Source organism: Notolepis coatsorum (assembly GCF_963971535.1).
Source record: "Notolepis coatsorum genome assembly, chromosome: 6".
NCBI lineage: Eukaryota > Metazoa > Chordata > Actinopteri > Aulopiformes > Paralepididae > Notolepis > Notolepis coatsorum.
In genome coordinates, this window is record NC_140170.1 from 159,503,580 (window position 1) to 159,525,515 (window position 21,936).

General features: G+C 44.3%; 1 protein-coding gene across 2 annotated transcripts in view; it reads right to left on the bottom strand.

The window, feature by feature from the left end:
- Positions 1-21,641, bottom strand: part of arhgap46a (Rho GTPase activating protein 46a) — an 89,774-nt gene extending 68,133 nt beyond the window's left edge. For both annotated transcript variants that reach the window (XM_084316459.1, XM_084316458.1), the window contains exon 1: positions 21,492-21,641. In XM_084316459.1, coding sequence (XP_084172585.1) covers positions 21,492-21,505 — 14 coding nt within the window. In that variant the 5' untranslated portion in view covers positions 21,506-21,641. The remainder of the gene's footprint in view (positions 1-21,491) is intronic.
- Between the last annotated feature and the right edge of the window lie 295 nt (positions 21,642-21,936).

Consider the following 21,936-nt stretch of genomic DNA (forward strand, 5'->3'; position numbering starts at 1 on the left):
AGGCGGTGTGAGGTGTAGGGGTTGCATTATAGGGCTTCTCCTCCTGGGTAAATAAACAGTGGAGCGGAGCCGCTGGGTTCTGTTGACAAGAGTAGATAAGCAGGAAGACGGACGGTTGGGTTGAAATTCTTGGAACGTGGCCTCTGGGAGTGCTTACATACAACACACGGGCGCCGGGACATCCTCACAGTTATCTTTGGTCTAACGCTGTGTGGCTGACCTGTGACCTCCCTCATCTGCTTTACTGTGCCGTGGTGACCCTCTTTAAAAAGGCACTGTGTCACGTGGACATTGGCTAGATAACAGGTTATTAAAGAGAGAACACTCTTCCCCCAGAATCAGAAATGGTATATATTGATATCAGTGTCATGTGTGTCCAGTAGCCACCCGGAGAGAGAGAGGTCCAGGTGCATGCTAGCCTAGCACAGCACAAGGACTGGAAGCGGTAAGAAGCAGCTAGCCTAGCTTAGCACAAGGACTGGAAGCGGTAGGGAGCAGCTAGCCTAGCTTAGCACAAGGACTGGAAGCGGTAGGGAGCAGCTAGCCTAGCTCTGTCAAAAGTGAATAAACTTCCAACAACTCCAAAACTGCCGTGCGGCCGTGCGCAGAGATGAAATTGATATCAATCTTTGTGTCTGACTCTCGGGAAGATGGCAAATAAAGTGTATTTCCCAAAATGTCAGGAGTGTTCTTTTTAAGTAGGGTAGTAGGGTATCTGATAGGAATAGCAATACAAAAACAGGCAAAAATCAAAGTCACGTGACTTCATTTTCATCCTCTTTCACAAACGGAAGAATGTTAGAAATATCTCTAATGGAGCAAAAAACATTTTGTCCAATGGGCCCAAACTAATGGTTTAAATCTATATAGTTTAGTAGAAGTAATAGATGAGATCGATGCTCTGTATTGGCTGAGGCTTCGTTTTCTGAAACGGTATCAGCCGTAGAACAGGAAGTGGTTTGGTACATTCCTACATGTGGACGACCTCCATTATCTATAGTCTTGCCTCTTACACTCTATGACTCAAGTGTGTGACATCAATTACATACTTTACTTTGCTGTGGCGAACGTCACAGCACTGTCACAACCCTGTCACACTATAGGTAAACACAAGTAAACCTGCACTGTCTGCGGCAGAATAATTGAGAGGTTCAAACCTTGGCCATTTAAGCCCATGAGCTGGTAACTGGTGGACTGCTGGTATAGCATCTGCAGCGCATCTTGCTACCATCACCGCCCATGTGTCCTTGAGCAAGGCACCGAACATCAGTCAACCCTGACCTACTCTGAATAGGCTAAATGTAGAAATAAGGGCACATGTGTGTGAGTGTGTCTAAGAGGGACACACAAGAAACACAAAGCGCAGTTCACATTGTGTGTCAATTGTCCAGTAAAAGTCCATCTCCGTCTCCTTCCAAGCGGTGCGACCGGTGGCCATCCGCCCGCAGAGCGACGGGGAGGCAGAGCTCACCTCTCAGAGCAAAGTGAGGAGGACGGTCTCTCGCCGGCAAATGTTCATAAATGGTTTGGAATGCAGTTCCGCGGCCGCCTCTCTCTCTCTCGCGAAGTCAAACCCCTCTCGAAATGTTTTATAATCAACTCAAATTAACTCGTTGCACGTATGTGGCTCCTGTGACCGGCGAGCGGAGCGGCACCCGATTCACCTCTAGGAAAACACGGCCTAATTAAAGCCGACACACATGTGGGGGATAGACCCCCGGGAGGGCCCCCCCTCCACTCAGCAGAGGAGCCAGAGAAGCCCCCCCCCCCTGACGGTACCTCACCGCCTTCAGTAAACACTGGAATGGACACTGAGCAGAACTGAGTTAAATAACATGTCATCAACTCTCTACGAGCAGTCGACTAACACGGCGCTGAGGACCGAGGAGTTGAACAGGTTCATTCCGAAAGGACGAATCCACCGTCTGACAAAGCAAAATTGGGCACGTGCTTTTTTTTATATTTTTTTTTACAAAATAGTAACTCTTTCATAATCAGAAACACTTCACTGCTGTACAAGGCTAAGAGAATAACCAAAGACTCTAGTCACCCAAACAACTGCCTCTTTGAACTGCGGCTAGGCAAGCGCTACCGGAGTCTCATGGCCAGTACAGAGAGACTCAGAAGGAGCTTCTATCCCCAGCCATCAGGATGCCCAATGACTCCATGTAACAACCCATCATCTACTGCACACACATCCACATGCACACACTCACCACAACACTCACTTTAGACACTTTAACACTACATTATATTTATCTATTATTAAAGAGATTTGCACTACATTCATACCTCATTTGCATTTGCACCTTACCTCAAAGTTTTGTACCTCATTTTCTGCATTATACCTCACTGTTTACAAATTTTTACTGTATATTGTATATATGTATATCTGTACTTACTTTTTACTTACTTTCTTACTTTTTTTTTTACTGTATGAAGCAGACTCTCAGGGGCTCATACAGAACCAAGCATTTCACCGTAAAGTATGTGTATTTTATTGTGATAATTAATAAACAAACTTGAAACTTGAACTACATATGTACAGTGAAATACACAGGGATTCGCCTGTGACTTCCACAACGCACTGGAGTGGCACATGTGGTACAAGGACACCGCGAGACATGATGGGACAGTAGGCTTTACTAGACTATACTTATCATTCTTCATACACATTTAATAATACCATGCGGTAGAGTCATCCTGAAGTATCGCAGCATACACAGCATTCTTGCAGCTTCGACGAGGGAGTTACCCGCGTCTTTAAAACACTGACTAATGTTACCGAACCAGATAAACCTTGAACCTTGAAAACCGTAAGGTGGGAAAATCTGCTGGCTGCTTAGCGATGGTGTTTTTGATTATATTCCCTTGATGGGCTGATGGCGCATTCTCTGCTCTCCCCTGGCACACTGGGGCCTTGTCTCCCATTTGGGTCAAGGAGATGTTTCAGCAACAGCCTGTGCTTTTTCTGGAGTGACTAAAAATAAGACAAGCCCATGTCCAACAAAAGACTTTCTGCAAACAGAGAGCATGCGACCAAGCTCTGCACCAACACCAAGAGGCTAGAACTGACGTACGCACGCACACACACACACACACACACACACACACACACACACACACACACACACACACACACACACACACACACACACACACACACACACACACTTGAAACCATCCTGTTTCTCCCATTCGCTATGTGCCAGAGGTCTCTATATGAAGAGAAATACTTCCATCTATCATCCACGATTTACAGTTACGAGTCCAAAAATAACTGCAGATCTGAGTGCAGTTTTCCCAGCGGCAGGGAGGAGCAACGGAATACTGCACACGGATTCTGCGCCTATTGTTCTAGGCCGAGCCAAAGTGTAAATGCCACTTTTCCCAGCAGTGGAAAACATAGGCGAGTGGACAATACATTGTCTGAAAATAGGGCAACACACGGCTTTCTGTCATTGTTCAGCGTTGGCTTTCACTCAAAACTCGGATTCCAGTTTGGCTGCTGAGCCCAACTGAAAAATAAACTACACGGGTCAAAAAAAACAAAAAACTGTTTTGCTCAGAGTAGATTGTCCCTGTTAACCAGACAAGAGTACCAGTTTGTTATCAGCTCTTTAGTCCTACATGGCTGAAGTGAAGCTTCACGCTCCAATGCCATTGTGGTATTTCAGATCCAGTGATAGGGCGCCTTCAGAAATGGAGCCGACCGTAGTGGGGGGGGGGTATTAGTTTGTTTGTTCCTAAATTTGTCAGAACGAGACAATAGGCACCAGTGAGCGAGTTGAACCACTGCTTAGCATGATTCAGCGCTCTCGTGAAGTAACCTATAACCTTTTCTTAACAACAGGCTATTCTGAGGCAGCTCCTCCGGCCTGAGACCGTCCCTGGCGGACCAGACCCGGGCTGCCGTCTCGCACACAGGGCCTGCCATTCATCCCAGAAACCTTAGCGCTCTGTTCGGCAGTCAAGTGCGGCAAGTGCCAAAGTCCACCCCCCCCCCCCCCCCCCCTCCTCCTGGCCCGGTATATTTACAGACCTGCTCTTTCCTATTTCAAGACATAAAACATCCTTTCTCCTCAAGATACCGGCTTCGGAGGAAAAAAGGTCACCGGTATAGGCAGAGGAGGGGGAAAACATGTTGCTCACCTTGCAGGTTCTGGAAGTGTAGTTTCAGGCAGAAATCAGTACCACACCGTCCCCGTTTAAGTGAGCCCCATATCCTTATGAAGGCATCAACAGGCAAGCCTGAGCCTGCGCCCGCCTGGATGAAAACAAGAGTATTAATCTGCCAACGGCCGACTGCTGTTTGATTATGTATCGGCTATGTACAAAGTCTACCCGGCCGCGCTGCTAGGCAACGCGCTTATCTAAATATTGTAAATCAGGAGAGGAGGGACACGGGCCGCCTGGCAGCCGCTCCGGTAGCTGTGACTCACAGGGTCCACCATAAAGGCTGTGTGACAATGTGTGTCGTGGTCACACACACACACACACCGGCCGGGCGGAACACGGCCAAACGTTCTAGAACGTGCGCTGCTGTCAAAGGAACGGTCGCTCCCGGGGACAAATGGAGAGAGGTGTTGTCAGAAAAAGTCACACTTGACACTAAAACTTGACCACCGTTTTCCCACGCGTCCACTTATCTGTGGCCGGCCCAGCGCAATATCAGTCAGGCCCATCGCAATATCAGTCAGGCCCATCGCAATATCAGTCAGGCCCATCGCAATATCAGTCAGGCCCACCACAATATCAGACAGGCCCAGCACAATATCAGTCAGGCCCATCGCAATATCAGTCAGGCCCACCACAATATCAGGCAGGCCCACCGCAATATCAGACAGGCCCACCACAATATCAGACAGGCCCACCACAATATCAGACAGGCCCACCGCAATATCAGACAGGCCCACCGCAATATCAGACAGGCCCACCACAATATCAGTCAGGCCCACCACAATATCAGACAGGCCCACCTATCAGACAGGCCCACCACAATATCAGGCAGGCCCACCGCAATATCAGACAGGCCCACCACAATATCAGACAGGCCCACCGCAATATCAGACAGGCCCACCGCAATATCAGACAGGCCCACCGCAATATCAGACAGGCCCACCACAATATCAGACAGGCCCACCACAATATCAGGCAGGCCCATCACAATATCAGGCAGGCCCACCACAATATCAGACAGGCCCACCACAATATTAGTCAGGCCCACCACAATATCAGTCAGGCCCACCACAATATCAGACAGGCCCACCACAATATCAGACAGGCCCATCACAATATCAGACAGGCCCACCACAATATCAGTCAGGCCCACCACAATATCAGTCAGGCCCACCACAATATCAGTCAGGCCCACCACAATATCAGACAGGCCCACCACAATATCAGTCAGGCCCATCACAATATCAGTCAGGCCCACCACAATATCAGACAGGCCCACCACAATATCAGTCAGGCCCACCACAATATCAGACAGGCCCACCACAATATCAGTCAGGCCCACCACAATATCAGAAAGGCCCACCACAATATCAGACAGGCCCATCACAATATCAGTCAGGCCCATCACAATATCAGAAAGGCCCATCACAATATCAGAAAGGCCCACCACAATATCAGACAGGCCCATCATGAATAGATTTCCCAAACTCACACTGGTCCACAGTTTGTCACACATGCATACACTGTATCTTTCCCAGTATGTCACAGACACAGCCTAGGCCACTAGCAATGCTGTATTCACAATAGTGTTGTCACAATACTGGAATTTCGAACTTCGATACGATACCTTGAAAAGTATCGATATTCGATACCATTTTCAATACCACATTTTAATAATAATTATTATTATTATTATTATTATTATTATTATTATTATTATTATTATTATTATTATTATTATTATTATTATTATTATTATTATTATTATTATTATTATTATTATTTTATTTTTTTAATAATACATTTTGCTTTTGTTGCTGGTTGATTCTCCTCAGCTTCTCTCTGGTACTATAAGAGAAGATAAATATAACACTTTTAAAACCCTTTGTTCATCTCACTTCAATCATTTTTATTGCAGAACATGGTATTTTCTCAAGCAGACAGATGTAAACACTGTAATCTGTGTTGCATGTACCTGACAAACTGAACTGTTTGTATTACAGTCATATTCCGACTTAACTGAATGCACATGCAGGGAACAAAATTAACTTTTTGACTTACCAGCCATTTGGCTGGTAGATTTTAAAAACTACCAGCCAGGCAGATTTTTTACCAGCCAAAAATAAAAAATAGCTTTTTAGTATATCGCCATGTGTTATTATTACTATATAATACTCTCATATGCTATTTTCAATTAATATCATAAACAACATAGGGAATATTAGCATAATTTTGAGTGGACTGAAGGAATGAGTCAGCGTTAATAGTTTTAAATGCAAATAATTTATTGAAACATAGAAGTGGGGTCGGGGACACAACACTGTTTCAACTCACCACCCCTGCATCATATTGTAGTCTAGTCTGTCTTCAAACTTCCACTCCTCTCGAAACCTTTTTATATTTCTAGCTCTGCTCTCAGGGAACAAACTTAACTTTTTGACTTACCAGCCATTTGGCTGGTAGATTTTAAAAACTACCAGCCAGGCAGATTTTTTACCAGCCATTGGCGGTTGGCTGGTACTTATTTTGTTCCCTGTGCACATGTGTGTGTGTGTGTGGACTACTGTACTATTACAGGTATTGAAATGAACAATGCAACTTCCTTATACAAAAGAAATAATAATAATAATAATAATAATAATAATAATAATAATAATAATAATAATAACAATAATAATAATAATAATAATAATAATAATAATAATAATAATAATGATAATAATAATAATAATAATAATAATAATAATAATAATAATAATAATAATAATAATAATAATAATAATAATAATAATAAAAAATAAAAAAATGAATAATTAAATATCGATATTTCGGGAAATGAGTATTGAAACCGTTTTAAATATTCAGAATCGATATGTATCGATTTTTCGATATTTTTAACAACACTAATTCACAATTACACTTTTGTGGTTTCATGCATAACACGTTGGGCTGCTTGGTTGACTACGCCAACAGATGGAACGGACCATAATCCAATTACAGTTGTGCAATGACAATCCAAATATAAATTCTAATCCAATTGTATTTCTGTTTATGATAGCATACGTTAGATTGCTGGAAGCCCACGTTCAGCCTTCCTGGCTCTTGTATGTTTGGAAAACAGAATGGAGACCTGTTGGAGTATGTAGACATACCAGCAGACTCACCACACTAAGACTCATCACACTAACAGACTCAGAGTCACCACACTAACAGACTCACCACACTAACAGACTCACCACACTAACAGACTCGCCACACTAACAGACTCACCACACTAACAGACTCACCACAGTAACAGACTCACCACACAGACTCACCACACTAACAGACTCACCACACTAACAGACTCACCACACTAACAGACTCACCACACTAACAGACTTACCAAACTAACAGACTCACCACACTAACAGACTCACCACACTAACAGACTCACCACAGTAACAGACTCACCACACAGACTCACCACACTAACAGACTCACCACACTAACAGACTCACCACACTAACAGACTCACCACACTAACAGACTTACCAAACTAACAGACTCACCACAGTAACAGACTCACCACACTAACAGACTCACCACACTAACAGACTCACCACACCCAGGGAACAATCACAGGGAGAGAAAGAGGGGGGAGTAGTGCACATGTTTCAGATGTCTGGACAAAGCCGAGCACGGAGCACCTGTCATACACACATTCTCCTGTGTTTTTGTTCCAACACCTCCCCGTTCCTGCCGCTCCCCCAGGGGGTCAAGGGTCACCAAAACCCTCTGTGGAATGATCAAATTGTCTATGATTTAACACCTAACGAACCAGAATAAGCATCGCGTGTCCGTCTGTCTGGCCTATGGCGGCGTAACAGGCTTTCAGAGGGTAATGACTTCAGACCGGCAGCAAGGCGAGCCCCCGTAAAGCTTAATGAAAGTTGTGAGAAAACGCTGGAATCCGTCACTTAGTTAGTCCAGTTCGTTGTTGTCGGCCTCGGAGTCAAAACAAAACATGTCCTTCTTAAGGACCAGATGCCGAGGGGCTGCACGCTGCCAGGCTCGTTTAAACTCGATCATTTCTACGGATTCATGGGAGCTTCTATGCCTGCCTTGTTTGGAATGTCAATGGCTTTTTATCCCATTGACCTCATGCTAAAGACCCTGTTAAATGTCTTCCTCTAGACCATAGGTGTCAAACTCACGGCCCGCGGGCCAAATCCGGCCCGCCACGTCATTTGATGTGGCCCCCCAAGAGCTCAGGTAAAAAAAAAAAAAAAAAAAAAAAAAACGTTTTTTTTTTTTTTTTTTTTTTTTACATTAATATTGGGTTAAAAAATACCAGTGTTAAAATAATTGTGGGTTAATGCGTTAATAAAGCTTTAACTTTGACAGCCTTAGTTATTACACATTCTTACACATACATGTATGTTGAACATCTGAGGTAACAAAGGAAAAAAGCCAAAAGCACTTACTCCTCAGACATTCTTTGACAATTTTACAGCCCAAAATACAAAAACGATCCAGGCGGAATAGGTAACAAAGGGTTGAAGAAATATTGTCTGAACTGTCAGATGCAAACTGGCTGTGTGACATAACCGAGCATCTCGCTCAATTGAATAAGAAGCTGTAGGGACGCAAACAAGTCCCACCCAAAACTTGACCAATATAGTTGTGAACTGAGACAACCCTTATTTTGTTATTTTTGAGTACAGTTACAGTTGTGTGTTCATGCAGACACATAATAGCAATTTCATTACGAATTGAAAATGGGGGACCCTGATGTAAACAAGTCGAAAGTCTTTCTCTGGTCTGCATCCCCTTAACAATTGTGTGTATTGAGCTGTACTGTACTGTACCCATTCTGCAATCTGTTAATTAAAGTTAATTAAACTATCTTCCATTAGTTGGATGTATGGCCTCTGCAAGGTTGTGTGCAGCCATTTGTTTTTGTAACATCTGCTACATCTGTCCCACGTGTTCTTTGCAGCTCACAGTTGTTAGTTCTGCCCCTCTTGACTGTGACAAAAAGGTTTTGAACAAACTTAATGTCATAGCTTGTATTTGATGATATTCTTCTTTGTTATTTACTTGAATGGTTTGATCATTGATTGGTGGAGTAATATGGGGTTCTGATAAACTAAAATTATTTGTTAAAATAACATAAGCTAACATATATTTTTACATTTATGCAAATGAATATGCAATATGTATAACTTGAATAAGTAATAAATACAGAAACACCATGTTTAACAATATGTAAATGTGTAGCTACATTTATTTTACATTACATTAACATTTATACGGTCTTTGGCCCTTTGAGGGCAACCATAATGCTGATGTGGCCCTCTGTGAAAATGAGTTTGACACCCCTGCTCTAGACGGAGAACCCTGAGGTGCTGTTGTTGTTGTTGTGGTGGATGTGTGTGTGTGTGTGTGTGTGTGTGTGTGTGTGTGTGTGTGTGTGTGTGTGTGTGTGTGTGTGTGTGTGTGTGTGTGTGTGTGTGTGTGTGTGTGCGACTGTGCGTGGAGACATGTCCTTGGGCACTGGGGGCTTCTTAAGCAGAACACTGCCCACAGAAAGAGCTGATGTGATGGAAAAGGGTGTGAAGAATAGTTCCTTCCTAGTTCCTACCCCAGCCTCGAGGGCAACAGGATTTACCAGACAAGTACATATTGTGATGCTAGTTAGGAGAAGACAAAAGATACCTCTATTTACACCCCTACTAGCTACCTGTAGGACTTAATAGCTGGCAGGCACTGATACTCACTCACCTTCCATAAGGAAAATGTATCCCTTAAAATACCTATCTATGCACACACCCCTTACAAAAAAAATCGAGCGGTACTTATAACATTGCAGACCCCTTAAACATGCCTTAATTTCCCTCAGGGGTTAGACACCTTAAATCAGTAATGTCAGGGTTAATTAAGAAGTTTATTTTTTTAATGGTAAAATTCAGGGTTTGCCCCTTAATTCTACTCAGTTCATGTACTATTCTACTTAATTTCTTTCTTAATTTATCTTAATTATTATTTAATAATAAGGTTATTTTAAGGGTTTATTCAGGTGTAAAATGAAGGGACTCTGTTCCCTGGTGCTTACAGGTTACAATAAATAGGCTTTCTTTGGGGTCGGGAGTCTGAAGAAGTGGTTCCTTGCACAAATAAATCCTAATCAAACAGAAGATACCTGATAATAATATGTGGTTATTATTACCATGTAAAACTACTGCTGCCAACAGCGTTCTGCACAGAAGCCCCTGTGAGAGGAGCAGCCTGCCCATAAACAGGTGTTGATGTTGCACTCTATTAAAGAGTCAACAGTAGCCTATAATGTGAAACACACACAAACATGTTCACATGGTTTAATGTCAGGGTACCTGGGATTTCAGTCAACGGTCCCATATTGTGGGATCACCTGTGAGAAAAGGTTGGGAACTCCTGATCTTTTCTCTCTTTCCCGCTCTCTTTCCCGCTCTCTTTCCCCCCCAAAAAGGGGGGAAGCAGTTGTTGGTGTCTGTTCTTCACACGTCCCTCCACTGACGCTGGGGAATGGGTGCGGGGGTTGTTTATCACAGGGAACACGTCAGGCGTGATAAAGCCAGGCCTGTGCGATCTGACCGAGGCACAGGAGGCAGGCAGGGCGCCAAGAAGGGGACGGGAAGGTAAAGCACTTTTAAGCCCCTTAACAGCCGCGAAGGGACACATGTCTCGTGGGACAGGGCAAATGACACACGGCAGGGTCGGGAGGATAAGACAGAAACAGAACAGAGAGAGAGAGCCCCTAAGATCTGGCGGTGACAGTGGCTCAGGAGGTAGAGTGGTCGTCTTGTAATCACAAGGTTCCCGGTTCGATTCCCGCTCCTCCCGGCGGCGTGTCGAAGTGTCCTTGAGCAAGACACTTAACGATCTCATTCTGTGGACTGACCCCCAGAAGTCGCTTTGGATAAAAAGCGTCAGCTAAATGACTAAATGTTAAAATGTAAATGATGGCCATTCTCTGTCTTAAGCTGGCGTTACACAAGTCACATCTGAATTAGTGTAACATCCCATGCAACTAGCAAGAGACTTGAAACGCTGGCCCTGAAGGGATATTGCACTTTAGTAGACCTTGTCAAGTTTCAGCAGTCTGAGAACTTGTCTGTAAAGTGCATCTACAAAGCTAGCGACCACTGTCTGCCATCCCTGTCGTCTGCCATCAACACCACCATTCCTCCCCAGGTGTCAGGTTCCCGATTCACTTCACTTCATTGTGGGCACCTAGTCGAAATATCATACTTCTGAAGTGTAAATGAACTACTGCTGTGCAGATTTCAATAAAACAAGACAATTCTGAGTAAAAGGTATGTGTTTGTTTTAGCATTTGATGTGTGTCACCTTTGAGATAAGGTATATTTGTCGTGCTGTGTATATTTGCCTCGCGTGGAATGTTTGGGGAGTGGTTACCTAGGTTACGTCACGTGCTGCAATGCTGGAAAGAAAGATTCTAAAGATTCTGTGAAAATGTTGGACAGTTGGTCAAATTACACCACAAACAAGAAATACTTCCTAGAATACATTGAATAATATAGCTGTGTATAGTTTATTTATATTTCAGGAGCATATTTACAGACATGGTCCTAAAAATGTATGGAAGTGAATGAGAAGCCTGACACCCGGGAGGAATTGTGGTGTTGACAGCGGACGACGGGGGACGGCAGTGCTCGCTAGCTTACTTGTAGACGACCTTAGATAGTGGTAAGACTGCCAAGTTCTACTATGGTGAAATTAAATAGCCCTTCAAGGCACATCACATCACACTGTGCTCCGACACCACGCTGAAGAGGACATTCTACCCATGAAAAAGGAATCGAGAGCATTTAGCAATGTTTGATGGAATGGTACACTATTTGAAAATGAACACACGCGCACATCTTTGTTATCTCAGATATTTCAACCACAGGAGTCTTTATTATGAAGCAAAAACTACCATACTTCTCACATGTGACTCAAAGTTAAAAAAGAGAGTTCAAAGAGAATCAAGAAGCTCTTTCACCCGGCCTAATGTATCACCTGCTACCGGTAGCTCACGGTGCTACTGAGTCACTAGGACACCCTGGGAACCTGGCGGTCCGGTTTTGCTCCGCGCGCTACAAGGTGTGCGCCGTGATAATTGGAACCGGGGTCTATTTCCACCCAGCGGCCCCGGCACACAGAGTGGACATTCCACAGTGCCCAACAATGTCCACTGTCAGTTGCCTTCAGCGGTGTACAAAGGGACCCCCCCCCCCCACCCAACCCCCCCTCCACCCGGGTCCCCATGAAAGACTTCGACCATACCAACGAGGAGTGAATCGTTTTGTACCTCATTTTCGGCATTGTACCTCACCGTTTACTCATTTTTACTCACTGTACTTTGTACACTGTAGATTGTACCTAGGTTGTACTTTAGATTGTATATATGTATATTCCACTTTACTTACTTTTTTTTACTTACTTTTTACTTACTTTTTTTTTTACTGTATGAAGCACACTCTCAGGGGCTCATACAGAACCAAGCATTTCACCGTAAAGTACGTGTATTCTATTGTGACAATTAATAAACAAACTTGAAACTTGAACTTGAAACTTGATAAGACGTTAGAAAATATCCCATCTTGTTTTAGTACTACAGAGGTGTCTTGTCTTATACATAAAGCCGACCGGGTCTAGCTACTTGACAAGCCTTCCTGCTGCAGCGGGGCGACGGTCTTACGCATTACAAAGCCGGTGCGGCGGCGCACCCCGATGCTAATGCCTGGTGGCCCAGAACAACAGATGCTATTGTCAGATCGACAGGCGGGCTTCATTCAGCGAGAGGGGCTTCCACTGCCTTCCCACAGGGGGCCGGCCAGCCAATTGGAGCCCCCCGGGGAGGAGGGGCTTAGGATGTGTTTTGGGAGGTTTTGAGGGGTGACCTCCTTGAACAGCTGCCCTAATCCAAAACCAGAGACAGTTTCCCCTTCTCTCTTGGCACTGGCTTAGACTGGATTCCACGGGGTCATTCCACCGGCTGCGGAGCGGCCTGTGTCTTTCCCATGTCGCTTTCCAGCTAACCCCATTTTACACGGCGGAGGCTGAATACAGGGGCGACAGTGGCTCAGGAGGTAGAGCAGTCGTCTGGTAATCGGAAGGCTCCCGGTTTGATTCCCGCTCCTCCTCGGGGCAGCGTGTCGAATTGTCCTTGAGCAAGACGCTTAACCTCTTAATTGCTCCCGATGAGCAGGTTGGCACCTTGCATGGTCGCCTCCGCTGTCAGTGTGTGAATGTGTGAGTGAATGGGTGAATGTGAGGAACAAAAAATTGTAAAGCGCTTTGGCTAAAAGCTGTTATATAAAAGCACCATTACGCCCCTCCCTGCTGCCAAATGTTGCGCCTCCGCTGCAATGGACAGCGCCTCTTCACGAGCCGGTGCGAGATAATAGTTCCTACCTCTGTAAGATAATAGTTCCTACCTCTGTAAGATAATAGTTCCTACCTCGGTAAGATAATAGTTCCTACCTCGGTAAGATAATAGTTCCTACCTCGGTAAGATAATAGTTCCTACATCGGTAAGATAATAGTCCCTACTTCGGTAAGATATTAGTTCCTACCTCTGTAAGATAATAGTTCCTACCTCGGTAAGATAATAGTCCCTACCTCGGAAAGATAATAGTTCCTACATCGGTAAGATAATAGTCCCTACCTCGGTAAGATAATAGTTCCTACCTCGATAAGATAATAGTTCCTACCTCTGTAAGATAATAGTTCCTACCTCGGAAAGATAATAGTTCCTACCTCGGTAAGATAATAGTTCCTACCTCGGTAAGATAATAGTCCCTACCTCTGTAAGATAATAGGCGGTAAGATAATAGTTCCTACCTCTGTAAGATAATAGTCCCTACCTCGGTAAGATAATAGTCCCTACCTCTGTAAGATAATAGTCCCTACCTCGGTAAGATAATAGTCCCTACCTCGGTAAGATAATAGTTCCTACCTCGGTAAGATAATAGTCCCTACCTCGGTAAGATAATAGTCCCTACCTCTGTAAGATAATAGTTCCTACCTCGGTAAGATAATAGTCCCTACCTCTGTAAGATAATAGTTCCTACCTCGGTAAGATAATAGTTCCTACCTCTGTAAGATAATAGGCGGTAAGATAATAGTTCCTACCTCTGTAAGATAATAGTCCCTACCTCGGTAAGATAATAGTTCCTACCTCGGTAAGATAATAGTTCCTACCTCGGTAAGATAATAGTCCCTACCTCGGTAAGATAATAGTTCCTACCTCTGTAAGATAATAGTCCCTACCTCGGTAAGATAATAGTCCCCCTACCTCTGTAAGATAATAGTCCCTACCTCGGTAAGATAATAGTCCCTACCTCGGTAAGATAATAGTTCCTACCTCTGTAAGATAATAGTCCCTACCTCGGTAAGATAATAGTCCCCCTACCTCTGTAAGATAATAGTCCCTACCTCGGTAAGATAATAGTCCCTACCTCGGTAAGATAATAGTCCCTACCTCGGTAAGATAATAGTCCCTACCTCGGTAAGATAATAGTCCCTACCTCGGTAAGATAATAGTCCCTACCTCGGTAAGATAATAGTCCCTACCTCGGTAAGATAATAGTCCCTACTTCGGTAAGATAATAGTTCCTACCTCACGGTTGGCTCCGGGGGAACGTTCCTCACAGCCTCGGATGCTCCCGCAGACACCTTCTCTTCTCGAGTTCTGTGTGTTCTGAGGCGTCCGCGTGGAGACGACTGTCCTGCCCTGCCATCCCGCTCTCTCCCTCACCGCTAATGCGGCAGCAATGCTGGGAACTTCCGGCCTGCGCGCCACGCGACAGTCAATGTGTCTGTTTGAGACACGAGGTGGCAGCAGGGTCAGCCGTCCACCAATAAATAACAATTCTATAGGGGGGGGGCTTGTCTCTTGGACACTCTAGATGTCATGTGCCACCCAAAAAGCCTCCTCTCCCCCCCCTCCCTCTAGCCTAGGAACACAAGGGGAACTTATCAGGTCAGATGGGCCGCGGACGGAAGAGAGCATGTGCAGAAGACGGAGGACAAGGGATCAGGGTGTTTTAGCAAAATACAGGGCAGCTTCTCTCTGTCCAGCGCACCAGCTGTCAAAGCTTGGAAACAATGGGGTCACTTGTTGTCCAAACAACAAGAGGAATGAGCGAAGCCATTAGGATGTAACTGATTAATAGACCTCAACATTCGTTGTCCATATACTCTATTAGATTAGATTTAAAGTTATTGTCATTCTAAAGCACAAGTACAGTGCAAATGTAACAGTACAGTGCAATAGTAATATACAACGTACAGGTGATTAAACTGGGTATAGAATATATACATTTTGTACTAGTACTACTATTAGTAATAGTGCTAATCAGATGTATGTACAGAGTTGTAGTATTAATATGTACAGCGAAACAGGTATAAAGACACTATGGTAGTAAGTCATACTGGCCAGCAGCGTAACTAGTAAGAGTAGGACATGTACATATAGATTAATTATCTACATATTATGTAAAAAGGATTATATGCAGGTGTGTACAGACAGATGGGAATAGATATGGTAGGAATAAATATATATACTGTATGTGGTATGGAGGTATATGGGTAGACTATAGTATCGGGTAGGTAGTATGATTATTATAATTACTATGATTACAGTGTAGGGCTTTTGTAGACAGTGAACGCATTAGGTAGGTATGAATTGAGTATAAGCGGAGTTCAAAGTTCGTACAGTATGAGTAACAGAGCCTAGGGTGTGTAGGCAATTATCTTTGTCGGATCGGTTTAAGGTCAAAAGGTAACAAATTAAGATGTCTTCTGAGGGGGTTTAATAAGTGCTTTGACCCCCGGCATCCGCTTGGCTTCAGAGAAACACTCTGTTAGTGTGGAGCTGCTGCGCGGGGAGCAGCCTCGTATCTATAACTTAATTTGGAGCGGGGGCTTATTCACCCACATTAGCGGTCCCAGTCCACCCATTGCCTCCGACATGACAGACGAGGCCTGAGTCCAAACCAAGGGGCAGAGTTACGGGGTGAGAGGAGGGTCACGGGTGGTCGACGACACAGGAAAGAGGCGTCCCGGATTGTCCCCTTGAGGAAAGGAGGTCCTCGGGGAGTACAAAGCCACAGCTATAGCCTGGTGAAGATGTTAACGGCTGGTCTGGGACTGGATGCAGTCTCTCCCTATATAGCGGCAGTGGCCACCCACTGTTGGAAAATTGCCCCCACTGCTACAAAAATGTTTAAAAAGAAATGAAATTATACGTTATAAATGTGTCATATGTTCTTCCAACAAATATAAGAAAACGGCAACGCAATTATGTTCACATGCACATAGCCTGAATGGTTAAACCGCCAGCACTAGATCTAGAACCAGGAGTGACCTCAGGCCCCACAACTAAAACTACAACCCCCTGCTACACTAAAACTACAACCCCCTGCTACACTAAAACTACAACCCCCTGCTACACTAAAACTACAACCCCCTGCTGCACTAAAACTACCACTACACAACCCACTGCACTGCTGCACTATACCTACCACTACAACCCACTGCTGCACTAAAACTAGAGATGTTCAGAACAGTTCAGATACCATTTTTTCCTTCCCGATCCGATTCCGATACCTAAGCTTTGGGTATCGGCCAATACCGATACTGATCCGATACCAGTGCATACATTTAAAAAATATATATATAATATTATTATTATATTATTAAAAAAAATCTTTTTTTACAGCTACAGATACTGTTTTATATATACTGTTTTTTAGTAATAACTAGAAAGTAATGGTATTTATTCAACAACAGGTGATTGTATAGATTAGTATTAGTATCATTAATTGACAACTACCGGTATGCTCAATGAGTTCACCCACAGAACGGTTGTTGGGACATTGATTCCGCACGGACGTTATACGTTGTTGCACTTGCTACCCAGTCTGCTCGGGTAGCAGAGGCTCTGGCTAGTAGTAACGTTTATGTTGTGATTTTCGATGCAAAATAAATATTCAACATTCTCTTTTGAGACTCCGCCTCAGACTCTTATCCTTTGGCACTTGGAACTTGCTGTACTTTGCTTGCAGGTCTGCAGCCATTATTGCTGGATTATGAATAGCACCAACTTTAGCCAAGGTACCGTTATCAAGCTAAGCTAGCTGACCTAGCTCGTCTTCCCCGCAAGGTTTTCACATTGACATTTGATAATGTTAGTCAGCTAACGCTAGTCAGTAGCTACTTGACTTAAATACGATTCACCGTGGGTGCATTATTGTTGATAGACGGCCAGCTAACTAGCTAGCTTTTCAGCTGTTAATGCTACAATATAATAACACCAGCAAGCGAAACACATCCGAGCTCCCCGTCACACCGCTCTGTCGGGACAATGGAATTTAAGAAAGTGTATCTGCTGTTAAAATGACAAACAGCATCACACTTTAATCGATTAAAAACATTCATTTTATAATCCTCACTCTCTGCAGGAGATAAATTACATCATATGGGATCGGAGGCTAGACTTTCGGCGTACTCGCCGATACCGATACCAGCATTTTAGGCTGTATCGGAGGCATTTCCGATACTGGTATCGGTATCGGAACAACTCTAACTAAAACTACCACTACAACCCACTACTACACTAAAACTACCACTACAACCCATTGCTACATGTTGTGGGGGACACACTGAGAGGGAAGGGTGTGGGTCATGTTGCCTGGGTGGTCAATATGAGGCTGCACACTGAGGAGAGGTAGAAAAACATTTCCCCAATAACAACAGACTGGTATGGAGGCACTAAAATGGGTCTGTGGGATCCAGTATAACATCTGACAACCCGAACCCACTACAACTAACTCTGGCTTGGAGCTAATAGTCACAGATTGTGTCGACTAATCGATGAGTTGATTCAATCGACAAATCTTTAAAATTGTGTTTCACGTCATGCAATCACACAGAAAGACGTATTTAAATATCATGCTTACAAGAGATGTCATTTTTCAGAATAAATCTCATTCAGTGGAACAAAGTATAAAGAGCGACTAATCGCCTAACAGCCTTAGTGGACCAGTGAGACCAAACAGACCAATTAATGGATTCATTGGACAAAGAGGGGGCGGCCCCACTGTGGCTAACAGCATACAACACCTTCTAGCAATTTTCATAGTGTTTCTGAAACCCCTGTAAAACTAGTTGTATTTCTATTCTAGATTTACGGTTTGCATAGTTCTTCAATCTTCATATCTCTAGTAGTGAGTTCCGTGAACCTAGAGCCTATGAAACCCATTCAAATGTTTAATTCAATGTATGATTTAAAAGATTTATGGGCCTCAGTTTGAAAGTAAGGCTGTTTTTTTTTATTGATTCCTAATCAGTTGTTCATCCAACTGAAGCTATTTGACTTCATCCTCCACCCGACCACCAGAAGATATAGACCTATAAACCAAATCTACATATTGTCCTGCACCATGTTAGAAGATATAGGCCTAACCAAAGCTACATAATGTCCTCAACATGTTAGAAGATATAGGCCTAACCAAAGCTACATAATGTCCTCAACATGTTAGAAGATATAGGTCTAACCAAATCTACATAATGTCCTCAACATGTTAGAAGATATAGGTCTAACCAAATCTACATAATTGTCCTGCACCATGCTAGAAGATATAGGCCTAACCAAATCTACATATTGTCCTCAACATGTTATAAGATATAGGCCTAAACAAATCTACATATCGTTAACCTCATACGATAATTGCCTAAGTCATTTTTCAAGATTGTTGGAAAAGAGCCTCAGAAGTCAGTCACAACTTCACAAGTCACACGAGTGAGTTAGGCAGATGGGGATTTTTGAACGTAACAAGCGTTCTGATTGGCTGAGGACATAGGCACTAAGCCAGGGCGATGCAGCAGTGTGAGGAGAGTACAGTAGTTAGGCAGAAAAATCTCAATTACTTAGACAATTGTCGTATGAGATATTATCCTGCACCATGCTAGAAGTCGAAGATATAGGCCTAACTAAATCTACACAATTGTCCTCCTCCACCACACTAGCGAGTGGCGATCAAAACACTTAACATTAGGTTCTCCCAAGTGTAGGTCAGGAAGTTAAGCCAACTCCTTTATCCCATTATAAGAGGGATTCCAAATGTCAGAGGCTGTATGGGGTGAGACGAATGTGGTTGGAAGGAATCACCTCCTTGCAGACGGTAGAGGTGGTGGAGCTCTAGAGAGTCCCCACTGGGGTGATAATGTGGAAGTTGGCTACACTAGGCTACAGGAGTAGGTATGAAAAAGCAGGGAATAATGAGGCGAGAGACAGGAAGACAGATATTCCCCCTCATTCAAAAACGAATGGAAGTTGAGTATTCATTAAAAAAAAACACAAGGGAAAAAAACTTTTAGTAAAGAAATAACAATAATAAATCCCATCCAGCATTAATCTCTCATCCACATTGACAACCCATGATTAATAACTCCCAAGACCAGCCAAATTGGCATGATGACTGAGCGAGGCACGAATCACATTTCCTCTCGACGGAGCCATCTTCAAAGCCATTGTGGGACAGACACGTCCTGCCTCGTCAGGGGGCCCAAAAGAGCTGGCTTTTTAAACTAGGGTGGGTAACCTTGCAAGGGGAATGCAGTGCTTTGTCCTCCTTTGTCTGTCTTCCATTGTCAGCTGGTTACGTAAACAAGAGGGAGAAAGACCCAGATCTTCTCCTTCTCTCCCACTGGCCTCCCTGTGCAACCCCAAACACACCGTGTTGTTATTATCATATCGTGCGACGCGGCCGCGACAAAAAGCCCACACAATCCTAATGAACTGGAATAAAAAGCTGGTCGCTGAAACACGGATACACTCTGTGGTCGACCTTCACGTGTCTTCCGCTGCTATGTTTAGCGTCAAGGGGGAGCCATGAGGGACTGGGAGGCTTGCTCTTGTTTTTCTCCCCGAGACTTTCGTCCCAGTCAGTTTCTCTCCGAAGGCCTATACGTATCATTAAGACCTAAATGATACGGCAGGGGAACGTGGGGCCATGTTGACCTCCGGGGCGTTGTCCGGAGTCACGCAGATCGACAGGGGAGAGGAGAAGTGTAGACGTCTGCAGAACCCAACACCGACGGATGTCACCAATGCGGTGGCACCAACTGGGGCTAGGGAGGGGTAGGGTCCTGGGTCGGTGTGGCATGACAGTCGGCCAAATTGCTCCGGGGGGCCGTGATGACTTATAACCTGAACAGCTTGATTCCCAAAGCCCTCACATTGACTCACACCCCCCCCCCCCCACCCACAGGGCCCCAGCAGAGAAGAAACGCATAACATCAAAAGAGTGTGAAACTTTCACCCTCAGCCATCAAGGCCACCAAGATGAGACCTCTGGGACAGTCGACTATAGAAAGTCACTGTGAGAGGCAATTGAGACTGTGCCACGGTGTGCTTCATGCCAGGACATTTGAAGTGAAAACTTGTGAAGGAACCACATACTAGACCTTCACATCTACGGTGGGTTAAAAATAGAGCATGGGGGGAAGTCTGAAGAACAATCTTCTTGACTCCAGGAAGTAATGGGAGCTAACACACACACACATGCAACACCACACCAGATGCTGGGGGACCCATGTGTGGATAAAGTCAAGCTGATGGCTCCGTGGAGTTTATTCCTACCACCAGTAAAACGGGTGCAACAAATGGGGCTATGGAACATTTGTCTTCCGTCTAGGTTATTGGTCTCTTAACCACGGCAAAGGAAGGGGGGGTGGGGGAGCCCATTTACGGAATCAAAAGGCAGAGCTGGTTATTATGGGAAAATCGAGAAGCAAGCCTAAATCTTTCCATCACATGTTGATGTTAGTTAAAAAATACTGACAGCAGCCTCGATGTGAACCGAACCCTTATGCATCAACATACTTATCCCAACAGGGCTAGCCTACCGCGACCGAGTCTAGACATGTAATTGTTTATAAATTAGACACCGTTGATAGCTACTCTGTTGGTAAACAGTATTTACCGTAGAGGACAGCAGCCATAAATAAACTAGCAATCCGAAACGCCGTGCCGAGACACACGGTGTACAAAACGTGTTTATAAAATAGTACAACACAACTTGCATACTGAAACAATGCTGCTAATAGCGATCCATTCAGTGGCGCGGATTCATGTTCACCTATATAACATTATTACTCCAAGAAGCGCACGGGAATAATACTCGTGGTGGGACGGCGGTTTCCAATGTTGCTATAAAGTTAGTTTTTTTTCCCCCTTGTAAAAGTTTCTATCACTTTGAAACAGGAAGTCTTACCTTGTCCCGGCCATTTCCTTCACATTGTAAGCGACGCGTAGAAATTAAAGATGGAAAGTCTTATCAGGGTTTCTGGGGTGTTTGTGTGAAAGTTGTATCTGTAGTTTTCTCCCCGCACAGAGAGAACGGTCGCGGCAGTGAACAACACGAGACGGTCCTCCGGCAGTGGATCCGATGTGGAGTCTCCGCCTCTGCAACGTGAGGCGGGACGGGACGGGGGGTCAACCCCCCTCTCCCCTCTCTCTACCCGGGGTGCGTCTATACTTCCGTCCCGTCCCAGCCTGACGGGACATTCACACTCACAGTAGGCTATTATAGTTTTAATCCTTAAGGGAAACGTATTTCAATGAATGAAGAGAGTATGCAATTTGCCTAAAATTACAAACATCCTCTCCGTAATAAGCTATTATATATGCGTACTTATTCTTGCAATGCATCCTACTAA